General features: G+C 41.0%; 1 protein-coding gene across 1 annotated transcript in view; it reads right to left on the minus strand.

Annotated features, from left to right (window-relative positions):
* The window catches only part of PTPRU (protein tyrosine phosphatase receptor type U), a 335,303-nt gene that overhangs the window by 32,504 nt on the left and 278,485 nt on the right, over positions 1 to 24,314 (minus strand). The window contains exons 23-30 of the mRNA XM_029283530.1: positions 21,667 to 21,703; positions 21,074 to 21,171; positions 20,856 to 20,972; positions 13,103 to 13,257; positions 7,710 to 7,845; positions 7,195 to 7,344; positions 6,067 to 6,240; positions 1,158 to 1,298 (exon numbers count right to left, since the gene is read on the minus strand). Coding sequence (XP_029139363.1) covers positions 1,158 to 1,298; positions 6,067 to 6,240; positions 7,195 to 7,344; positions 7,710 to 7,845; positions 13,103 to 13,257; positions 20,856 to 20,972; positions 21,074 to 21,171; positions 21,667 to 21,703 — 1,008 coding nt within the window. The remainder of the gene's footprint in view (positions 1 to 1,157; positions 1,299 to 6,066; positions 6,241 to 7,194; positions 7,345 to 7,709; positions 7,846 to 13,102; positions 13,258 to 20,855; positions 20,973 to 21,073; positions 21,172 to 21,666; positions 21,704 to 24,314) is intronic.

A 24,314-nucleotide genomic window follows, 5' to 3' on the forward strand; every position in this document is an offset into this window, starting at 1 on the left:
AAGGAGGATTTTATTTAGGGACGATTTTAAGTATAATTTTAATTGGAACACAGCCTCTAATATTTGGTTTTTAATTTGGTTTTAGAAGGGTTTTATTTTTGTATATTGTTATTGTATCTGTTTTTAATATGCTGTGCACCGCCCTGAGTCCTGCGGGAGAAGGGCGGTATAGAAATTAAAATAATAATAATAATAATACTCCAAAGATTGCTCAAGCCAGACTCAAATCTTAGCTATTTAAGGAGTAAAAAAAAAAAAAAGAGTCTTAAGCTTATGCTGCTGCAAGCCTTTTGCCTATAAAAGCCCCAAAATCTAAACAAGAGGGGGGGGGAAGCAAAACTGGCAACCAGTTTTTAAAATTACTCTGAGGGGAACTTGGATCCTAGAAGAGTTGATGACAGATGGCAAGTTTTGCACCCCAAACCAGCAAGGAAAGGTAAAATGATATAAAGCTGGGTGGAGAGTCCAGGACTTACTACCTCAACATGTTTAAGTTGGAGAACACTCTTATTTGATATTCCAATCCCACTTATCATTTAACTACTTCATCCCATCTTTTCTCTTTGCTCAGGGCAAAGAACTCAGAGTAACTGCTCAGTGGGCATATTTATTATTTAGATTTCTATCCTGCCCTTTCTCCAGGAGCTCAAATTGGTGTATGTAGATTTGTTTTCAGTAGTTTCATATAGTAATGGCCCTGCGGGATAAATTCAGTGGTGGGATTCAGCCGGTTCGCACCACTTTGGCAGAACTGGTAGCTAATTTTTTGTTGCTCAGGCCCAGAATGGACTTCCAGAAGCGGCATCCACACAGAGAACTGGTTGTTCACATATTTGAATCCCACCACTGGATAGATTTAATTCATGATTCCAAATTATCAGCAAAGTTCTGCGCTTGAAGGGGGACCTTGAATATAGGTCTCACTGTTCCTAGTCTACGGTAGGCAACCTTGGCTCTTTTATGACTTGTGGACTTCAACTCCCAGAATGCTGACTCAGGAATTCTGGGAGTTAAAGTCCATGAGTCATAAAAGAGCCAAGGTTGCCTACCCCTGTCCTAGTGCAATGCTTCAAGCATTAGAGATTGTGAACAAAACTACTAGTGCAAAAATAAATAAATAGAGGCAATCAAGTGACAAGTGGGTCTCTCTCACTTACCCAGGCAGAATTGGACTGGTTGAGCTGGTTGAGCATAATGATGGAGGTGCAGCCATAGTCATATACCAACCGCCAGAAATCTGTTGTGGTGTTTTGTAGGGGATGCAAGGTTACGATGAAAGCAGCACTGTTGGTGTAGCTCTAGGAGAAGAACAAAAGATATTGGTAAAAGCATGTAGGAAACAAAAACTGAAACAACTCTTCAGTGGGCACTGCAGTGTTTCTCAGGCTCTGCTACTTTAGAAGGGTGGACTTCAACTCCCAGACTAGCAATACAGACATCTCAGTCCTTTAATACCACACTCAAAGGGAGGGAGAAGCATACTATCTGCTCTTGCTTCGCCTCTTTTTTAAAATTTTGGGCTGGCATAAAATGAACCTTACCTAATCTGACAAGGCCATTCTTATGTTAAGTCTGCTCATCAATCACAATTGCATCTTAGTTGGTTAAAAGCACTGAACAAAAAGAGCTTTAAATGACTGAGATGAAGGAGGGAGTAAATGTTTAGATCGGGATTACCAACCTTGGCAACTTTAAGACCTGAGGACTACAGAATTTCTTAGTCAGCTGAAGTCCACACAAGATACATGTAGTGTGACTTCCGGTTCCGGATCGGAGCGCTCGCAGCTGTGCAGGGAGACTGCTCTCTTCCCCAGCTGAGTTTCCGCTGCCGGTAGACCCTTAATCGGGTCGAAAAGCCGCCTTGAAGGGGCAGCTACTGCTGAGGAGGTCCTCATCGTCCGTGGGAGAGCGGCAGCTTCTTCCACGGCCCGAGATTGCTCCTTTGGGCCGACGGTGGAAAGACCGGCCAGTAAAATGGCCGTTCACCTTGCCGCTGTAACCAGAAGTCAGAAGAACATCTAAGCACAGGAACCACTGTGGCTGAGCCGGGTGAGACTTTTTTTTCTCCCTCTCTTGGTTTTCCTTTTTCTTTTGTGCCTATAAAAACCACTTTTGAAATTATTTCCCTGCTCTAAGAAAGCGGCGTTTGTGAATGTGGGAAAAAGAAGCTTAAATGGACTGAATTAATTTAAAGTGATGTTTTTTTCTATTTTTATTTATTTTTATTCACTTTGGGGTCTTGGAAATTTTTTTTAATATTGAATCTGCTATTAGACTTGAATTCTCCCTTTTTCTGTGTTTCCTGATCTTGTTTATGAGATTCCTGGTCTCTGGGAGAAGATTTTACATTGTACTGAGGACACCTTGTGAAAAAAGTTAAAATTGCAACTGTCTCTTTTTTCTGATGGTGAGACTGACTTTGATCTTCAGTTTATCATAAAAGGAAAAATACAAAGAAAATTAACAGCTGTACTGGTGGGGGTGGATACCGATTAAATGTTCCTTGAACACAGCCTCTACTAAATGATACAGAATGTTCCTAATTATTTTTGAAATGGAGCAACCCTATGTTCAACTTGACTATAAGTTCATACTGGAAAAACTTTATGAAGCTACTGACGAAATATGTTTGCAAATAAAAGAATTTACTATGGAAATAAAAAACAGAAATCCTGCTTTGAGCTTACAAATTGATCCCCACACTTTATCTGAGCATTCTATAGACCAAAAAATAACAGAAGCAGGATTAACCAAGGGTAAAGAAGATTCCACTTTACTTCATATGCATGCTCATGAGATCTCCGAGGAACCAAAAAGGACTGATATAAACCACCTACAACTTTAAAACCAACAGAAATGGACAGACAAGCTCAACAAACTGAGAATTATGGTAGCTTGGATAAGCAACTACTATCTACAAAGTTGGGCATAACTGAGCCTGCTATTCAACAGTTTCAAACGTGGAGACTTGACTCTCTAAAACAACAAGGGATTACTTACAAAGGAGCTAGGTCTCTAAAACAGAAAAGGGGATGTTTCTGTTTGATACAAAGGATACCATAAGGCATAAAAAGTGATTTGTTCATTGATATAGAGGCGTTGTTATGGAAACCTGTTTGGCAAAAAAGGAAAGCCAGAATAAGATTTAAGAGTGTGACTTAAGGCTTTATGTAACGGGTTTAAAAGGCTTATTAGATATGGACTGATCTATGGCTTAAGACAGTTAAATAAGATGTTAGATTGAATAAAAATTAATTAAAGGTTTGAATTTAATAATAAGAGGTTTGTTTATGTATTAATATGTTTTGGATATAGTAATTTTGGGAGGAGGTTAAAGGAATTTGATATAGATATTGAGGGATTGATTGATAGAGTGTAAAGTATAATAGAAATAGAAAGGTATTTTTCTTTTTTCTTGGTTTTGTCTTTGTTTCTTGTTTTTTGTTCTTTTTTGTTCTTTTCTGTTTTGAACTAATATTCTTTTTTATTAGAAATGATAGCTACCTTGTAATGGAAGAAGAATAAGATAAAAGAAGAAATGATACTAATAAATGTTTATTGAATATGTTAAGGAAAAAGGCAATGGGGAGACACCCAAAGTGTTAATTATGCATTTGGATTAGAAATATGGAATATAGCATTTGAAATAGTTAAGCTCAACACAGGATTTGGATTTGGATCTATTTTGATGAAAGGTTATTGAGGATTGTTATGATTGACTTAGTTGTATTGAAATATATTAATTTGAATATAATATGCTACTAGAGGGAAAAGAGAGGGGGTTGTTAATGATTTAATCTGAACTTTATAAATATGACTTTGTTTGTGGACAATTGATTGCCCTGCCACCACATTGATTCTTAAGCACTTGTTTGTAAAATGAAAAAAAAACCCAATAAAACTTGTTGTTTTTTAAAAAAAAGATACATGTAGTGTATCTTTATCCTAGAATAAAAATTGAGAAGATGGACGTCATTCAGATCAGGGGTATCCAACCTTAATAACTTTAAGACTTGTGGACTTCAGGTCCAAGAATTCCCCAGCCAGCCACAGGAGAGGAAGTAGGTTTTCAAGACTATGAACTGGTCTGCTGCTTCTTTAACCTAATAGTTAATCCAGGCCTTCTGGGAAATATCCACATACAGTCCTAAAATTGGGATTGCCCTAATAAAGTAGTTAAGCCAGGAAAATAATTAAAGCTGATTTGATCAAATCAAAATTAAGTACAGCTTATATGACTTCATCACACATTTAATAATTGTTTACCTTAGTAGCATTAAAAATGGTGTTTTGTAAGCAGCTTGTAAAGATACTCAGGCCACTTATTCCTAGATCTAGATTCACAATAATGTTCCATTAAAATACGTGTGAATAGAATAGTTGCCTCTCTGCTCAAATACTTTTTGAAAACACTGTTTTTAAAGGAACAAGGGTAGAAGAAATAAAGTTTTAATGTGAAGGATGGCCTTCCCTCACTGAGCCAGCATAAGTCAAATCCTGATCCAATCATTTCATGCTGTGGTGGTAAAAGTAAAGACCTAGGAAAAAATATGTAGATGAAGCTTTTCACCCTTGATAATTCATTTTCCTTTGGAGCGTTGCATGGTGACAAGCTTTCAAAGTGATTGTTCTCCTTCTTCCTAGCAAACTGGCATTTCCTTGGCTAATTGAAAGAGGCTGTTGATTATTTTAGGTAATATAGCTTTCTTTGGCCCTACTCTTACCTGGAAGCTAGCATACCATTTGTACACATGACACATTGGCACAAAATAATGCAACTCAATCATATTGTCTAGACAGAAGAATGCCATCAAAATGAGTGCAATCTACAGGAGTTTTGGTGGAGGTGATGATGTAATCGGAATTTTCTAACCCAAGAAGAAGCAAAAGGAAAGCATAGAAATGGCTTTCTAAATGCTGAACAGCATTACTGACACTTGACTATATGAGACAGTATTCTGAATTAATATAAAGCTGCTTCCTACGCTCCTCTACATGCCAAATTGTAAGGGCCAGCAGCTCCAACAGCAACAGATCCTGGAACTGTAATTCTACAATATCTAGAGCAGGGATGCCTAACCTAGGCAACTTTAAGACTTGTGCACTTCAACTCCCAGAATTCCTCAGCAAGCATGGCTGGCTGGGGTATTCTGGGAGTTGGGATCCACAAGACTTAAAGTTACCTAGGTTGGACAGCTCTGATCTACAGCAATGTTTCTCAAGCTTGGCAACAGTAAGATGTATGGAGATGTATGTGTTGAGATGTGTGAGGTTAAAAGAGGCACAGTTTGTCTGATGTACTAAATTAAAGAGAGGTACAAGGGCTGGCTTCTATCATACAGCATCAAGGCTCAGAGACATACAAAATTAACCAGGTAACAAACCAAAAGACAAAGATTGGATCTAAATGCCAAATATCAAATCATCATATGCCCATACAAAAGACACAACAAAGTATTAATTTGATTGGAGACTATCAAATTCTATCAATTGGTGAGGGTCAGAGAGGTACTGATCGATGGTCAATTTCATTTCAATTTTTAAAAAAATGAAATTATCTAGCTAGGTGGCAGCACTTAATCAACTGTAGCTAAACTGAGAAACTGTGAGCTTGAGAAGATCAGCCTAAATTGGCTAACAAGGGCAACTAAAATACTAGTACAGTTGACTTTTTTCTCCTGATAGATGTTTTATAGTGATTTTCTAAAACCTTATTTAAAGCTTTGAGCTTTTTATATATTTCTTCCTAAAGCTTTGTCTCCCAAACCTTTTCTAACTTCTGTCAAACTTTTTTGGGATTCTGTTCCCCTAGCATCCAATTTTGGAACCTAACTTTGCAGCTTAAAGTTGGTGTAAGACAGGGGTCTTCAAACTTGGCAACTTTAAGACTTGTGGACTTCAACTCCCAGAATTCCTCAGCCAGCCAGAGCTGGCTGAGGAATTCTGGGAATTGAAGTCCATAAGTCTTAAAGTTGCCAGGTTTGAAGACCACTGGTGTAGGAAATGTAAATGGGGTTGGCCAATGATTTTCCCACCGATTCCCTGCTATCTAAGAGATGAACTTACATCAGTTAAGGCCGCATTGATGTAATTGTTGCTGTCTCCATCCATGGAGATCAAAAAAGGGAGGCACCGGTCCAGAGGCAGCACATCCATACTCCGATTTTTTTCCCGATTGCGTGGTAGAAGGGCAATGCTGCACTCCTCCACATCCAGGTGGGGTGTTACAGAATTCAGAGTCTGCTGGACACGAAGAAACCAGATTAGGCAGCATTTTATAATCTTATTGGCAGATGAAATTTAGCACTACAGCTATCCACTTAAGATTAAGATTAAGGTGTTGCATAGAAACTGGGAGACTGTGAATTCTAATCCCACTTTAGGTATGAAACCTGGCTAGGTGGCTTTGGACAAATCATCAGGAGAATGTGAGTTCTAGTCCCGCCTTACCCATGGAAGCCAGCTGGGTGACATTGGATCAATCACCAGAAGACTCTGAGTTCCAGTCTTGCCTTAGGCATGAAAGCTGGCTAGGGCCCTTTGGGCTAGTCACTCTCTGCCAAACCCAGTTCACAGGTTTGTTGTTGTGTCAAAAATAAGAGGCGGAAGGTGTGTTGGATATGTTTGTCATCTTGAGTTATTTGTAAAAATAATAAAAGCAGGATATAAATAAATAAAATGTTTGCTGCTTTGAGTTACTTATGAAGTAATGAGGACAGGTTAAACATCCAAATAAATACACTCTCTATTTTAAAAGAAAGAAATTATTCAAATTGCTTTATGCTCCAGGAAAGGCTGTAATTCAAAACAGATGGATGTGTCTTCCAGGGTTGAATATAGGAACAGGCCTGCTGTATCAAGTCAAGGCCCAGCTCAGCCCAGCATCTGGTTTCTCATCAAGGTCAACTGGTCAGGGCTCTCCAACCTTAGCTACTTTATGACTTGTGAACTTCAACTCCCAGAATTCCTCAGCCACAAGTCATAAAGTGGCCAAAGTTGGAGAGCCCTGAACTAGATGCTTCTGGAGGATATACAAGTAGATGATGCAGACATATCCTTCTCTCACTGTTATTTCCCCATAACTCTTCTCTCATTATTTCTATGTAACTGGTATTTGGAATTATGCTAATGGGAACACACGAGCATAGTCAAGAGCCCTGGTTTCAAGAAAACCTCCAGTTTTCAATCACTCACCTGAAATTCCTCCCGCAACTGAGATGAGTTGCTCTGTGGATCTATTCTAACCATCTCTTTGTATGTAGGTCTGAACTCACTGATGGGAATGCTGGTCTCTCCACAAAGACAAGCTTCCAATATGGCATCATGGATGAAGACATATTGCTCCTTTAGAAGGAATGAAGGAAATGAAGACTTGTTAAGAACATCTGAACTGCATCATTCACATGTCACATTTAATTAATCGGTTGCAATGCTCTTGTACTGCACAGTAAAACTGCTCCTGAAATAATATGGAATCCAGCTGTTCTGATTGTGCCACAAAGGATACATACCAATCACAAAGGAGACTTTCAAACTTGCCCCCAAAGTGATTTTTTTTTCCAAAAGGCAATTGGACTTTCTTTCTCAAGAAAGCCTAGTTGCTTTTTGGAAAAAGCACCTTTGGGATAACCTTAACCTGGATGACTGAGAATCTCCACAGACTACCTGGAACAATGCACTTTACTCTGTCCCATCCCAATAAAACTCACTTCAGTCTGAATCATGTTGATTCTCCGTGAGCAGAGAGTCTTTACACAATTGTAAATGTCTACAACTCCTTCACACTCAGCCATATCCAGCATCACATCCAGGACTATGTAGCAACCTGTCCGTCCAGTACCAGCACTGCGGAGGTTTGAGGAAGCATGAGAGAAGAAGAAATGGTTAGAACAGGGTATTAAATGTGAAAATGTCTCTATATTTGCTTCATGAATTCTTTTGAATACATACATTTCTGATTTCCAGATATAAACGTTTTAATCTTTGGAAATTTAATACATTCCAAAAGTTGGAATATATTTCAAATTCATTAAAAGGCTTATGCACTAGAGCTAGATTTAAGGCTAGGTCAATAGAAGCATCTCTTTTGAAAATATTATAGTCCAGTATGGTAGAGCAGGTGTGTCCAATCCTGGCAATGTGAAGACTTGTGGACTTCAACTAGCTGGGGAATTCTGGGAGCTGAAGTCCACAGCTTAAAGGTTGCCAAGGTTGGACACCCTGTGGTAGAGAATTTCCAATCAAGGGTGGAGTGAAGAGTGAAGATATGCCAAGGTTTATGTCAGAAGGTCCTATCTTTCATTTTAAAACACAATTCTCTCTTCAGTGATTTGCAGTCTTCCTGGTTGTTCTTATGTCCATTGAATCTCCGGGGGATCCTCTTACAGAATTCCACCCATTAGACTTTTTCAATAGTGGTATTTCTGGGGAATCCTGGGATAGTGTAATTCTTGGAGACAGAGGAGTCTGGAACGAGCCCATGAATTCAACAGCACAGCAAAACATGTATCATGACATTGTGGTATAAACTCTGCCCCTTTTGTAGTAGTAATATGCACTGTAGTTGAAACGTTCAAGTGAAAAAGAGGGAATTTGCATCCCTTTTGTGATACAACAAATATTTCATCATTGGCCTCTTGTTGTTCTCTATATATTCTGCATATATTTCCTAGAGCAAATTCAGAGAAATCTCCATCCTCAGAGACTTAATGCAGAATTTCATCATTAGTATGAAGATTCAACTTTAGGTTTTCCTATTATAAAGGACAAAGGCTGAAGATAGCTGGCTGCACCCCTTATGTGGCCTCACCCAATGCTGATAGTCTTCTCCCAATACCCCTCCAGACAAGGGGTACCCTTGCAGAAATGTCCTCAAGCTACAGAAATACCTTGATCCATGATTCTACAATATATTTCTTTCTCCATACACAGCAAACAGAAGTTTTCTCCCTGCACAGAACAGCCCCAGGCTAAAACAGATCTTTCATATTTATGTACGAAACAAATCACATCTGTTAGAGATTTTTTTTAAAAAAGAATCTGCCACAATGTTACTTAGAACACCCTTGGTCCTTCTCTTAAAGGAAACTTGCCTGTAGCATATGGTGACCCCGGTTTCTCTGGTTAGAAGCCCCACCCCTCAAACTCATTAGCAAAAGTCCAACTGCAGCACAATGGAGCCCCTTCTCCATCTTTCCAGTGTTGCTTTAAAACCCTCTAATATACTAATTTCTGGGGCTGATGAATCACTTGTTGTGATTCTCAGTGATTGCATGCTGAGGAAACTAATTATTCTCGTTGTCCCTGAAGAATGAATACTGATGAAGCAATTGGAGGCCAAAATAAAAAGTGTCTGTGTTTCATAGTGGGGGGAAATTCCCCTGCTTTCATTCATCACTTCGTTCTTGTTATCTGGCCCAGAAAGCACCATATAGCCAAATCGTACACAGAATGCCTCCAAAGCTCAGAGGAACATTTAGCAAGGAGAGATTCCACACTGTGCATACAGTAGGAAGCTTAAGACTGCTCTGCCAGCAAATTTTGAAAAGCAAATGTGATAGTGTCCCTTACCATCTCTTGGCCCTAACATTATGGGGAAAGTTAGGCCACCCACCCACACTGATGGGTGGTTAATTATAAGATTAAAAAAGACAGGTAAAGAGAGCCAGTTTGGTCTAGTGGTTAAGGCACCAGGCCAGAAACCAAGAGACAGTGAGTTCTAGTTTGGCCTTAGCCTAGAAAGCCAGCTGGGTGACTTTGGGCCAGTCCCTCTCTTTCTCAATCCAACTCATCTCACAGGGTTGCTATTGTAGGGAAAATAGGAAGAGGAAGGTGTGTTGGATATGTTTGCTGCCTTCAGTTTTTTGTAAAAATAATAAAAGTGGGATAGAAATAAATAAATAAGCCAATGCTTTGAAGCGTGCATTCAGTCATGAAATATTTCTGTAATAATAATAAATTAAAAGCACAACAGAAATTCCTTCCTGCTCTGCCCATATCCGAACACATATATCTGTTGGTGAGCTAACAGCTGAGAATGTTCCAAAAGGCAACTGGACAGTCTTGGGTTGTTGTTCTTTTTTTCCTTTGAAAATATTTCGCTTCTCATTCAAGATGGATGAGAAGCGAAACACTTTCAAGGGGAAAAAAAAACCCAAGATAGTTCAGCTGCCTTTTGGAAAAGCACGTTTGGGACAACCAGGTCCTGGATGATTGAGAAACTCCGTAAACAATCGAAATTGTTTATACATTGAAGGAAGTACACGTCAGCTGAAATTCACTATATTCTGGGTTGCAGGTAGGGGTATCCATGGATGGAGAGGGAATTTTGGGTGGGTGAAGATGGTGGTGGTATAAAAAGAGGGCATGGTCTCAAAGATATAGCTGTGGCCTCCATCTTTGGATCCCCACTGCATACATTCCTAGTTGCACATTTTCACATATCTAATTCCACATTTTGGGTTGGAGTTTAAAATAATACTACACTCATGTTGAAATATTACCCTGCCTTTTTCCCCTACTAATTCTTATTCTCATTTGATTAGGATGTGCTTGTTCTTTGACATTTAATTCAAAGGAGAAGCACATTTCTGAGAATGTACTGCAGATGTAACTGTTTTTTTTTTAAAAAAAGCTTTTATTTTAATTCTGCCACTGTCAACAAAATATGGCACATTTTAAAAACCAGAAAGTGAAGTACACACAAGTGATACAGAAATAAATTCCTGTGTATTTTGGGTGGATGGAGAAAGATATTTGTAATCTCAAATAGTGATTCAAAATGTTCCTATAAAAATAATTGCACAGATGGAGGCAACTGGGAATACTTTGCTGGTGCAACTTAAAAACTGGGGATCAAATGTAAATAAAACAATTTTGAGTTAATGGATTGTTGCTTTAATTTTGAATTAATGGATTGTTGCTTGTGTCTTCTTTTTTTTTTAACCAAATCCTATTTTCTATACTTTTAAGGATCACTGATCTAAGGAAAACTTTACTTTAATTTTCCAGTGTTTTGCTACTATAAATCTGTTAGCCAACTGATTAATTTCTTGTATTGAATCATATTATATGTTCTGAGGAAAAAGGACTATAACATTATACTACTGTACTGGGGTTTTTTGCTCTCCCCTAGCCCACCTCCCCAAAAACTTTATATTAAAATCCATAAGTAATTGGACAATGCCATTGCAGATGTTCCAGCTAGATTAAAACATCTCTAACACAATTTAGAAAGACTATGGTTAATATATTACAATTCTGTGGGGGGTTAGAACTATCTATCAATTGTTTTCATCATGTATTCTTGATGACTTGTCAAAATACATTTAAAATAATTTGGTAAAGAGTTCTAAGCCCTTTTCTCATACTTTAAGATTTTTCAAGTGAGCCTCTTATAATTTATATAAGAGTTTTATATAATATTTGAGAACTTCCTTTTATTTTAAATCACATTAGCATTGCTAATGTTCTTGAGAGTACAAGTTCATGAATTTAAGAATACTTTTGTACTTCTTTCATTCATTCTAAACTAAGTTAGAACTTGCAACAACTTCTGCAAAATATATTCAGAAGAAGTAAAGTGAGTTTCAATAATCCATCTTCTAATCCTATAAAACTGTCTATCCTCCCATTCCTTGATCACATTTATCCTTAAGTTTAAAATGTGGATGATCAAGGAATGAAAACAGAGGGGAAGGATGAAGGGAAAGAAATTGGTTCTACGTTTTCCAAATTTTTATCCAACAAAAATTGGATATGTGATAGATATTAATTTCTCAATATCATAGAAGGAATGTATTGCCCAAACAGATTGAAAAATCCAACACTAATGCAATCTGTGTCCACTAAACATCATTTCAGTTCTGAATAAAGTGAGTTATTTATGAAAAGAATGAAAACAATACCTAGCTCTTCACCTTATTTTTCTGGATTCTAGTTTTCTATATTTATACACAACCATAGACTTCTACAAAAATTAACAAATTGATATTATCCTTTGCCATCTACAAAATCAGGTAATAGGGAAAGGATTTGGAAATATTTGAAACAAATATAGTTTGATGAAAAAATAATTTTTCTTGTGGCTACAGTATTTGGCCAAATAATGACCTGGAACTAAGGAGAAATTTCCTGACTGTGAGAACAATTAATCAGTGGAACGGTTTGCTTCCTGAAGCTGTAGGTCCTCCATTACTGGAGGTTTTTAAGAAGAGAATGGACAACCATTTGTCTGAAATGGTATAGGGTTTCTGCTTGAGCAGGGGGGTTGAACTAGGAGACCTTCAAGGTCCTTCCAACCCTATGATACTATGACAAAGATGTTGATTTAAATTCTCTTTGATCTTTCACAAGAGAGGACTATTTATTTATTTATTTATTTACTATTAAATTTCCATGTTGCCCATCTCCTCTACAAGATGACTCTGGAGAGACAACTGTATTTCTTTCATTGATAACACTTTTTTTTGTAATAATTATTCCTTAGTATTAAATTCAACTGAGCCATAGAGAATACCATTATGTATTTGGAGAGATTTTTACAAACGTTTATCCATCTTGATTATTTACTGACAGTTCATTGTCTGATCATCTTTCCATAGCCTGGACTTTTCCTGTTTCCCACACTACTACTGACTCCCAAGGGAAGACCTCAAGACTTTTCCCATGGCCCTTGTTCCAACTAGGAATTGTGAGCATGCAGAAAGACTTCAGCATACAATAAAAATGTGTCACAGAAAATAGAACTAACCATTGCAACTTCCATATTCATCTTTTTGGGATGCACAATACTTTTTTGGGAGGGAGGGGAATTTTGATAATTTTGAAACCAGGGAATGATGAACAAGAGTAAGCTCCATTCAGTGATATCCAATAGTAGATTGGAGAAATTTGAGGTTAGTGGCTTGCCACACTTTTCTCCCATTAAAATGATGGCATATTTCCTTTGTGATCCTGCTCATAATAAAGCCATTTTCTTAGTATAACTTTTCACATATCCCCATTAAAATGTGTATTGTCCCACATTATGTTATGAAGATCTGTTTTTTTTTTAACCAGAACAACCACCCACAAAATTAACATCTATGATTCTTGGACATACCTGCAGTGAATAACTATGGGTCCTGCATCAGGAGGTGTAGAAGCTTTGACTCTGCGAATGAATGCCAGCAGCCCTGTGGCGTGGTAGGGTACCCCGTGTTCTGGCCATGATGTGAAATGGAACTGCTGAACTTCATGCCTTGCTGAATAGCCTCTCTGTAAGTAATGAGAGTGAGATAGATCTACACTGTTAATGTCCAAAACAGCTATTAGTTGACCTAACCCTCCTTCCTTCCTTCCTTCCTTCCTTCCTTCCTTCCTTCCTTCCTTCCTTCCTTCCTTCCTTCCTTCCCTCCCTCCCTCCCTCCCTCCCTCCCTTCCTTCTGAGGTTGCTGGAGGAAAACTGGAACAAGAAATACATCTAGGAATGAATTTTAATCACAAAAGTGGGCTTATTCCAGGACTGAAGGTCATGCTCTCTGTTCTACTTTGTGCATTGCATCCTAAATCACTTATCATTACTGTTGTATCCTGAGCCTGCTAGAGCAGGAAAGCAGGCTCAGAATTGTTGCAAATGGTCCCGGGCAAACCAAAAGCTGCCCGGGACCAGACAGAGCGGCGCCAGCTTTGTGCACATACGCAAGGCATGAAAACAGTCAGTTCCTATTGGTTAACACTGTCTGGGTCTCAGGCCCTATAAAAGGCCTGCGTGCCTTTTGCAGATTGCTTGGTTGTAGGAGAAGGTTAATAAAGAACTTGTTGTTTCACCATGTGTCTTTGTCAATTGCCAACGAACGGAATACACAAAAGTGGTGACGAAGGTGGGATCCCTGCAAGCAGAAAGAACAAATACGAACTTACCTAGAAGGTTCTGAAGACGGAAGATGGCATCCTGTACTCGCGACTCGGCCTGCCAGTACAGCATCGCTGGAGGTGAGCTCGGCAAAAGGACCCTTTCCCAAAAATACTAGCTTGCAGAGGAGGCAATTAGCGAAGGCCATAAAGATTTACAATGTCGAAGATTGGCCGCTTGACTGACTTTGATGTCTCCCACCCTGAGAGATGAAATTCATACGTAGCAAGGATGAAGAACTACTTTAGAGTAAATCAGATCAGGGAAGACGGCCTGAAGGTGGCAACAGGAAGCTTTTGACATCGCAGAAAATCTGGTGGCCCCTGCACTTCTGGAGTCAGTATCGTATGTTGACTTGGAGAAGATGTTGAAGGAACATTTCCTAAATTGTCTGTCATCGCTTGGAGGCATGCGTTCGAGCAGAGAGACAAAAGGCCGGGCGAATCTGCTGCGGACTTTATCGCTGCCTTAAGACAAGTGGCCAGGCCTTTTGAGTTCAAGGACCTGGAAGAGAGGCTGCGAGATCGTTTTGTGTGTGGCCTACGTAGCAGAGAATTGCAACAGAAGATTTTTGCAAAAGAAGAAGTATCGTTTCAAGATGCTTTAAGAGAGGTTGCAGCTGAGGAAGCAGCAGGCGGCACTGTGAAGGCTTTGCGGCTCACCAGGAACCCTCCAGCCACCCTGACGGTCCATCAAGAGGACGCCCGGGAAGATTCAGAAGCGTATCCTAAAGAGGAGGTGGACAGACTTCACCAGCCAGCAGGAAGAAGGCCGAAGGGACGTCCAGACAAGGCCGCAGCAGCTCTTCAGTGCTTTGGGTGCGGAGGACGCCACAAGCGAGCTGATTGCAGATTCCGCTCCGCCATTTGCTGGGCATGTGGCAGGCAAGGCCACATCGTTTCCATCTGTTTGGGTCGCCAGAAGGTCCAACCTCAGGCAGAATTGTTTCAGAAACGTACCAGGGTCCCCAACCAACACAGGGTGGGTTTCTGCGCATCGCGCAGGAGTATTCTGAGCACAGGGACACACAAGCCCCTTACGAAAAAACTTCGCATTGACGTGAAGTTGCAAGGGGTTCCCTTATTGATGGAGTTGGACACAGGGTCTGCTCTATCAATCATTTCACTTGACACCTTCAAAAGGATTTGCAGCAGTAGTGGCCTTCGAGTTAAACTCAGGCCATCAAATTTAATACTCACTGACTTTCAGAACTCCAAAGTCAGTGTGAAGGGGGAGGCCACACTCAAAGTGCAGCGTAAGGATTTTGAAGGTTTCCTGGATGTGGTGATAGTTGGGGGTGAATGCACAAGTCTTATTGGACTCGATTAGTTCGAGGCTCTGGGAATCCAAGTGACTGGGCTTCACAACTTGCAAATGTTGGGCCTTGCAGAAGTCTGCAAGGAGTTTGCTGATGTGTTTAGTTCAGAGCTAGGATCCTACAAGGGGCCGCCCATTGCATTACATTTAGACCGAACTATCACGCCCATCAGGGTCAAACCTAAAAGGGTGCCTTTTGCCCTCAAAAGCAAGATAGATGCAGAGCTGGACAAATTGCTCCAGCAAGGCATCCTAGAACCTGTGGACTCTAGTCCATGGGAAACCCCCATAGTAACGCCTTTAAAGGCTAATGGAGAAGTCCGCATATGCGCAGACTATAAGTGCACATTGAATAAAGTGTTGTAACAGCACGCATATCCAGTGCCTGTTGTAAGCCACATTCTGGCCTCCCTCAAAGGGGGGTGCCTTTTTGCGAAACTTGATTTGGCACAGGCCTATCAACAGCTACCTGTTGATGAGGCAACTACAGAGGCCCAGACGATTGTAACACACAGAGGGGCCTTTAAGGTTAAGAGACTGCAATTTGGGGTCTTTGGCATAATCCAAAGTGTCATGGAATGCACACTTCGTGGTATTCCTGGGGTCTGTCCCTACTTTGATGATGTCCTCATTGCTGGGGAGTCATCTCAAAATTTAGCAGAAAGGTTAAGGGCTGTCTTGTTGCGTTTCTGCAAAGCAGGCCTTAAATTGAAGCAAGACAAGAGTAAAATTGGAGTCACTTCCACTGAATTCTTAGGATTCAGGATTGATGCCCAAGGCATCCACCCTGCTGAATCCAAGCTGTAAGCGATTCAGCAGGCCCCAAGTCCCAAGTTCAAAAGTGAGCTACAATCTTTCTTGGGACTATTAAATTTCTATCACGCATTTGTCCCACAGCACAACAGCACAACTTTAAAATATTTGGTCTTAATTGGTTTTATTGGGTGGGGATTGTAAATATGTTTCTGTTTTTAAATATGTTGTGAGCCGCCCTGAGTCCCTGTCGGGAGAAGGGCGGGATATAAATCTAACATAAAATAAATAAATAAAAAAAACAAAACATAAGGCTGCAGTGGCAGAGCCGTTACACCGGCTCTTAGACAAGCAGGCTCCATGGCAGTGGACTAAAGTCCATGAAAGGAGTTTCAATGAGGTTAAGGCCTTGCTCTCTTCAAATGCTGTATTAGCGCATTTCAATGAGCAACTGCCTGTATGCATCGCATGCGATGCATCTCCTTATGGGGTGGGAGCAGTACTTAGCCACCTGAAGGCTGATGGGACACAAGTCCCTGTAGCATATTATTCAAGGACTCTGTCATCTGCAGAGCGGAATTACTCTCAGATTGACAGAGAAGCCTTGGCCATAGTGGCTGGCATAAAGAAATTCCATGATTTCTTATATGGCCACCATTTCACAGTCTACACAGACCACAAGCCTTTGCTGGGCTTGTTTACAACTAACAAACAGACACCACATATTATTTCCCCACGTATGCTGAGATGGTCAATTTTCCTGTCAGCATATGATTATAGTCTAATTCACAAACCGGGCAAGGAGATGGGCCATGCAGACAGCCTCAGCAGATTGCCTCTCAAACAAATAGAGGCAGATCCTGCTCCTGCCATTAACATTCTCTCCATTCAGGAGTTGCCTGAATCTCCCCTCAATGCCAGGGACGTGGCTGCAGAAACTGAGCTCACACGTGTGCTGACATGGGTGTTGTCAGGATGGCCTGACACGTGTCCAGATACAGAGTTTCAAAGCTTCTGGCAAAGGAAGCATGAACTTTCCACTTTCAAGGAGTGCCTGCTATGGGGAAGCAGGGTAGTCATTCCAGCCTCATTGAGGTCTAGAATCTTGCTCTCTCTGCATGAGGGACATCCTGGTATAATAAGGATGAAAGCGCTTGTGCGCAGCCATCTTTGGTGGCCTGGGCTCGATAAAGCCATCGAGGCTCAGGTGCACGGGTGCCAAGTGTGCCAGCAGTCAAGGCCTGAAATGCCTCAAGCCCCAGTACATAGGTGGGAGGAAACTCAAACCCCGTGATCACGGGTGCATATAGATTACGCTGGATTCTTTCAGGGGCAATTCTTCCTTCTCCTCATTGACAGCCACTCCAAGTGGCTAGAGGTTGTTCCTGTTTCCTCCACTACTACTGCCAGGACCATCCAGGTGTTGAGAGGAATTTTTGCCTCACATGGACTTCCAGATGTCCTGGTCTCAGATAATGGCCCCCAATTTACCTCTTTTGAGTTCCAGGCTTTTCTTCAAGCCAACTTGATCCGGCATGCAACGTCTACTCCGTTCCACCCATCGTCCAATGGCCAAGCAGAGAGAATGGTGCGCACCACCAAAGATGCTCTAAAGAAACTGACTTACGGTAACTGGCATCATAGGTTAGCAGAATTCCTTCTTGCACACCGCACCACACCTTGCACAGCCACAGGGAAGAGCCCGCAGAACTCCGCTGGGGTTGCCGCCTCATCACCAAACTGGATAGGTTGCACCCAGACCGGGTGGCTTCACAGGTGTCACAACCGCGGGCACCTAGGAGACTTCAGGTGGGCGATCTGGTCTGGGCAAGGAACTATGGGCCTGGACATCTCTGGGTCACAGCAGTGGTCTGCAAGGTCTCTGGACCGTTATCATACGAAGTAGCCTTGGATGACGGACATATAGATCAACTCCGCTGGAGGCTTAATAGGCGTGTTTCCGCTCCTGGCTCTGCTCTGGGGGGGGGAGGACCATAATCCACATTCTGGGTTACTGGGTTCCAGTCCTAACAGTAGCTCACAAGCTGCTGAGATGGTCGATGAGGCTGTCTGGGCATCATCCCAAGGGTCAGTAAGTGCTCCAAACAGGAATTCATTGGAAAGGGAGTCATCCCACACATCAGTTCTTGCTCCAGACAGGGAGTTGCACCGGGGGTATCCACATTATCCAAACATGTCAGATAGTGCTCCAGACAGAGAGTCGCACTGGGGGTATCCACATAACTCACACACAGCCACAGACAGCGAATTCCATCAGGGGCAGTCTCACAATTCAGTTATTGTTCCAAAAAGGAAGTCAGTATCAAGGGGGTTTGCCATGGAGACGGCTCCTGACTGTGGCACCCCCGGCATGTGCATGGGGGCTTCGGAGTACTGGGGCACTTCCGCCACTCAGGCCACTCCAACTGCTGGCCTTGGGCTCGAGGGACAGAGTTCCCAAGGGGAGTCCATTGTGGACTCGGGGACTTCCACCCCTCCAAGGTACACTGGCTTGGACTCGGAGGGTCCAGCCAGTCAGCAGCTGGGTGGGACACCTGGGTATTTGGGGCATCAAAGTCCTGGCCTGCCTAGCCTGGCAGGCGAGCAGGTAAGCCAGGCACACTCACTGGCCATTAGAAGGTCACAGCGGGCCAAGTGCCCACCCAAACATCTGGGAGATTATGTGAGATCTCTGTCAACATATGGGGAACCTTGTTGATCTGCACCTGGATGTGGGTTAACACTCTGGAAAGGGTGTCATATACTATTATGATTTTGGATACATTTTGTTTAATTTAGTAATTATTTTGTCATAGTGTCTTGCCTGCGTGCAGACCAGAGTAACTCCACTCTCCCTGCCTTTTGACCAATGTACTTGTGCGTAAAGCTAGGTGTGTTTTATCTAGGGGGGTGGGGTGTTGTGTCCTGAGCTTGCTAGAGCAGGAAAGCAGGCTCAGAATTGTTGCAAAAGGTCCCGGGCAAACCAAAAGCTGCCCGGGACCAGACAGAGCGGCGCCAGCCTTGCGCACGTGCGCAAGGCATGAAAATGGTCAGTTCCTATTGGTTAACACTGTCTGGGTCTCAGGCCCTATAAAAGGCCTGCATGCCTTTTGCTGCTTGCTTGGTTGTAGGAGAAGGTTAATAAAGAACTTGTTGCTTCACCATGTGTCTTCATCAATTGCCAACGAACGGAATACACAAAAATTACTATGATAGAATGCATTCTTGCTGAGCTGCTGCCAGGCAAATTTAATATGCTCAGAAGATTACCTGTTTCCAGGTTTCCTCATTACTAGATTCAGTAGTTTTTTGATGGGGAAGTCCCAGATCCCTGATTAAGGTCTACTGAAAAGTACGGTAAATACCTTGGAATGGTTACAAGGCAACTAGATCCCTGGAGCTCTTTTGTTCTTCACTTGAAACAAACTTGTAATTTAACATTTTTCCAGATTAAGGGGGGGGAGCAAATTACCACTGTGGTTGTCCCAAGGTTGAGCAATTACAATTGCTCAATAATTGCATGAACCTTGTGACCTCTGTCTACAAGATAAAAATGATTATCCATTCCCTGTACAATTAATATGGTGCTTAGGCTCAAATTAATCTGTCAAGAATGTCCATGTAAATAAAGGGGTACTTTACAGTATTATTTGCTAAGACAATGACCTTTGATGGAGTTTCTGAAAGCTATACAACAAGGCTCAGATAGCATGATACTGATCAACATGAAATGTTAATATGTTAAAATATACGTTAGAGGTTCTGGGCCATTTCATGCAGTCTCAAAGCTGTGTTATGCTGAGATCAGATTATCCACCATCTTGGGATGTATAAAAGAGGACAAAGTGGTGTTAAAGCCATGGGACCTTTAACACACCTGAAACAGCAAGAAAGAAGAACAAAAAGCCAGGAGGAAGAAGGAAGAGCAGTAGCAAGTAATCTGGGAAGATTGTCAATAAGCTAGGACTTTCAAGATTAACTAATTTAACTCCTAGTCTCTATGGATTCAACCATGCATTTTGCTTGGGAGTAATATAAGAGTGCTGAATTCTTCTAAAAATGTTTTCTTGAATTCTCAGATTAGTGGTCTCTTAGTGGTCTGCTACCCAAATATTATCCAGACCTGACCTGCTTAACTTCCAATTCCAGGTAAATCTACCTAGCTTCTACCGTTTCACTGAGACACCCTGGTAAATGAACAGTCAATGACTAGCTACATTTGCCATGGAAGTCATTCTGTGAACAGAAAAAGCTCTCGTGAAAACCCTTTTATAAGAATAGAGAGATGGCTGTCTTTCAAAACTCTAAATGTGTTCACTGAACCAAGCAAGGTTTGATCTATTTTACATTAAAAACCTTCCCTTCTTGGTTACATCTCTTCATCCATCTCCAGAAATCATTTCCGTATACCATTGCAGGAATTCTGGGACTTGAAGTTCATACATCTTAAAATTGCTAAGATTGAGAAACACTGGTCTAGAGGCACCATCTTGCAGTTATATTTATGATTATATATTCAATCATAAAATAAATAATATATCTCTTATATTCAAACTCCTAATTCTCTACCAAACTAATGCTTAAAAAAAGGGTTAATTACTCACTGCCAAGCATACTTCAGGGCTTCTTTAAATCATTTTAAAAACTGATGTTTTTGAATAAAATAAGAAGAAAGAATATGAAAGTCCTGATATTAAAGTTCCTGAGCTACCCTGACTGAAGAAAGAGCATGGATGATATAGTACAGTACATTATTATGAGCTGCCTAAAGTTATATATGAGATAGTCCATATAGTGTAAAACCTATAAATAAATTAAATAAATGTCCAAATATTAAAAAGGATAAAATACAGCACGTTTATAGATAATGGGATATCCTTGCAGAACTTACCCTTTCCAAGGTGAATGTCCTCACTACATATTCTGCCAGAGTCTCTGATTTCACCTGGGTAATTTTAATGTCTCCATACATCTCTGAGTCATCTGGCCAATATTTGGCACACTTAACCTGCATACAACAATAAAACAGATTATGGTTAAGTCTATCGTGAAGGAGGTAAGCATTATCTGAAGTCACTGGTGAAGAGAAAACCAAGAATCATCTCTTACCCTTCCCACTTCTACCAGCTTTGTTATCATTACTATGCTGGAACAGTGTTCCTGCCATACCATCCGCCAGAAATCATAGATCATCTCCTGTTTGGGGCCTAGAACACAGAGAAAATCCAGAAAAGATTGCAACAGAGACAAAGGTCAGGAACCTATTTAAATATCATGGTTATTTTAGCAATTCCACTTAGCAATAGCACTTAGATTTATATACCATCCCATAGTGCTTTACAGCACTTTCTAAGAGGTTTCCAGAGTCAGCATATTGTCCCCAACAATTTGGGTCCATATTTTACTGACCACAAAAGGATGGAAGGCTGAATCAACTTTGAGCCGGCCAGGATCGAACTCCTGGCTGTGGGAAGAATTTGCCCGCAATACTGCATTCTATTTGCATGGCTATTTTACCCAACATATAATCTCAGAGCAGTTTTGGATATTTTTGTAATGCACTGAGGAAGCTTGAACATCTTGGTATACAGCACATCTTCTTGTGCTATCTTCTTTCCATATATGCAGAAAAATGGGAAAGGGGAGAAAAGGAGAAAGCATGATAAAAAGCCATATCCAAGTAGTATGTATGAAGGTCTTACCTTGTGTGGCTATGAAATGATTAGATCTTTGGTAACCCTGTAAAGAAAAAAATATGCATTAAAGGAAGGAAGGAAGGAAGGAAGGAAGGAAGGAAGGAAGGAAGGAAGGAAGGAAGGAAGGAAGGAAGGAAGGAAGGAAGGAAGGAAGGAAGGAAGGAAGGTTTTATCCATTTCTGTATATCCCAAGGTTTTCTACTCTGAAACATCTTGATTCCTTTCTGCAACAGTTATTCCAAAATTTACACACTTTTGAGGTGGGGTACAGGCAGGGAAGATAATGTTCCATTTGATTTCTGTTTAAGGAATGTATCTCAACCGAAACATCCTCCCAAGTCCTTCATCTACCCTAAGTACTATTCGTAGCCTCCATGTCCCACCACAGAACAGGTATTTCCAAACAGCCTCTCCAATGTACATTTTTCATAATTGTTTGCACTGTTCACATCCAATATATATCCACTAGCAGTTCCTTCACAATCATCTGTCTTTCTCTTTTGTACAGAGGTAGACACTTCTTCCTCCTCACATCACAGTTATAGCCAAGAGCTATTTAATATAGCCAGAATGGGTTGCTCTGAGATCCAATAAATAGCTCAACAACTTCACCCTAGAAAAGCTGGAAGGAAATGCAGGTTGCTGTTAGGAAAGCAACGTGGGCATCTTTCTTATGGCAGCATTTTCTAGGCTGAGGTGGGTAACCAGAGGTTCTAGAGCAGGGATGTCAAACTGCCGGCCCACAGTCCAGATGCGTCATGCCAAAACCGCACCCACCCCAGCTCCGGCAATGGGGAAAAAGTCACGATACGTCATGCCACGACACATGATGTGGCCGGTTTGACACCCCTGTTCTGGAGCCTCTGTAAGAAACCACCCCCCAAAATCCTGGGCATAAACCTTCCCTCTCAGGGTTTCTACTACTAAATAGCAACTTACAATGAGACAGAGGAATAAATGATTAAATACACAGTAGGAGTGTAATTGTGTTAGCTATATGGAAAGAAGCAATACCAAATGTTTTATTTTTTTATCAAATTAGATTCCGCCCATCTCACTCACAGTATACTGCATATAATGATTATTCTGCATCAACTCACCACTTTAACGAGTGGGACTACTGCTCTGCCATCTGAATGCTAAATGCAATCTCTGACCCACAGTTGCACACCCCTATTCTAGCAAGCATGGAAATATTTTCAAACACAACCATGCATGCAGGGGTCCACTGAACACAGGGCTTGAATATACGGTACTGAACCTCAAATCATCTCTAGGGAAAATGTATACATTTTTCCCAGTACACAAAAACTATTGGGATGAGTGGTTAAAGGCTGCAATAAATCACAGCTCAAGGACACTGCATGAAGCACCATGACACAGAGCAGCCACTACAATTAGTCCTCGTTTTACAAGCATTCATTTTACAACTGTTCAAAGTTACAATGGTCCTGAAAAAAGTGACTTGCACTTATGACTGTCACAGCATTTCTCCAGGAATACGTAATCAAAATTTGGACACTTGGCAACTGGCATGTATTTATGATGGTTGCAGTGTCCCGGGGCGATGTGATTGCTCTTTGCGGCCTTCCCAGCTGGATTCCAACAAGCACAATCAATGGGGGGAAGCTGGATTTGCTTAACAAGCCACACAATTCACTGAACTGCAGTGATCTGTTTAACTGTGGTTAAAAAATGGTCATAAGGTCAGGTGTGACTCGCTTAGCCTTGCTTAGCGATAGAAATTCTGGCCCCAATTGTGGTTGTAAGTCAAGGACTACCTGTATACCCTGAGCAACCGCTATGAACACTCCCCTTCTTCTAAGCCAGGGGTCTCCAAACTTGGCAACTTTAAGACTTGTGGACTGGCTGGCTGAGGAATTCTGGGAGCTGAAATCCACAAGTCTTAAAGTTGTTAAGTTTGAGATCCCTGTTCTAAGCCATTTAATGCACGCACATAGCTAACTCCCAATTGAGAAGCCCAAAGGCTAGAAAAAGATGGAAAAATAAACAAGAGCATATCAGGAAGAGCTTAGACTTAATAGCAGAGCCTAAGATTTCCCATATGGCCTGCAATCTCCCATGTTTTACCATCCTTGGTAAGATCTGGCCAAGACAGTCAGATCTCCACTGTTTGCTCTCAGTTGCTATGGAAAAAGGAGATACCTTGCTAGGAGACAGAGACAGGAGCAGAATAAAACATATCACAGGACAGCATTTGGATAAATATTAAGGAAGCTTCAAGCAAAAATGGAGCAGAGAGTGCCTACCATTTGGGGTTTAGCATTTCTGAATCACTAACTTCAAGAGCACACAAATGTTTTCATTAGTCAATGTTTGTACTAATTTTCAAATTGTTACCTTTTAAATGCAGAACTTTTCATGATCATGAACACCTTTAAGTGCACAATTATTTGGGCTTTTAAAAAGTACAAATGAAAGTCTAAGTGTTGTTGAAAGTCATTACAGCGAGAATGTAACTACAAACATTTCAGTTTGAATGTCTGGTGGAATATTTGTGGAAGGCTGTTGCCTATATGGCATGAGAATTAAGGCTGTTGGTAATATATTGTGAGTAAAATGTATCCAAACAGGTAAAACTAATCAGTCAATTATCTTTACATTACAAAGTATGGAAAAGAAGGAGGCAGAGC

Source organism: Protobothrops mucrosquamatus, unplaced genomic scaffold (assembly GCF_001527695.2).
Source record: "Protobothrops mucrosquamatus isolate PMUCROS unplaced genomic scaffold, P.Mucros_1.0 scaffold116, whole genome shotgun sequence".
NCBI lineage: Eukaryota > Metazoa > Chordata > Lepidosauria > Squamata > Viperidae > Protobothrops > Protobothrops mucrosquamatus.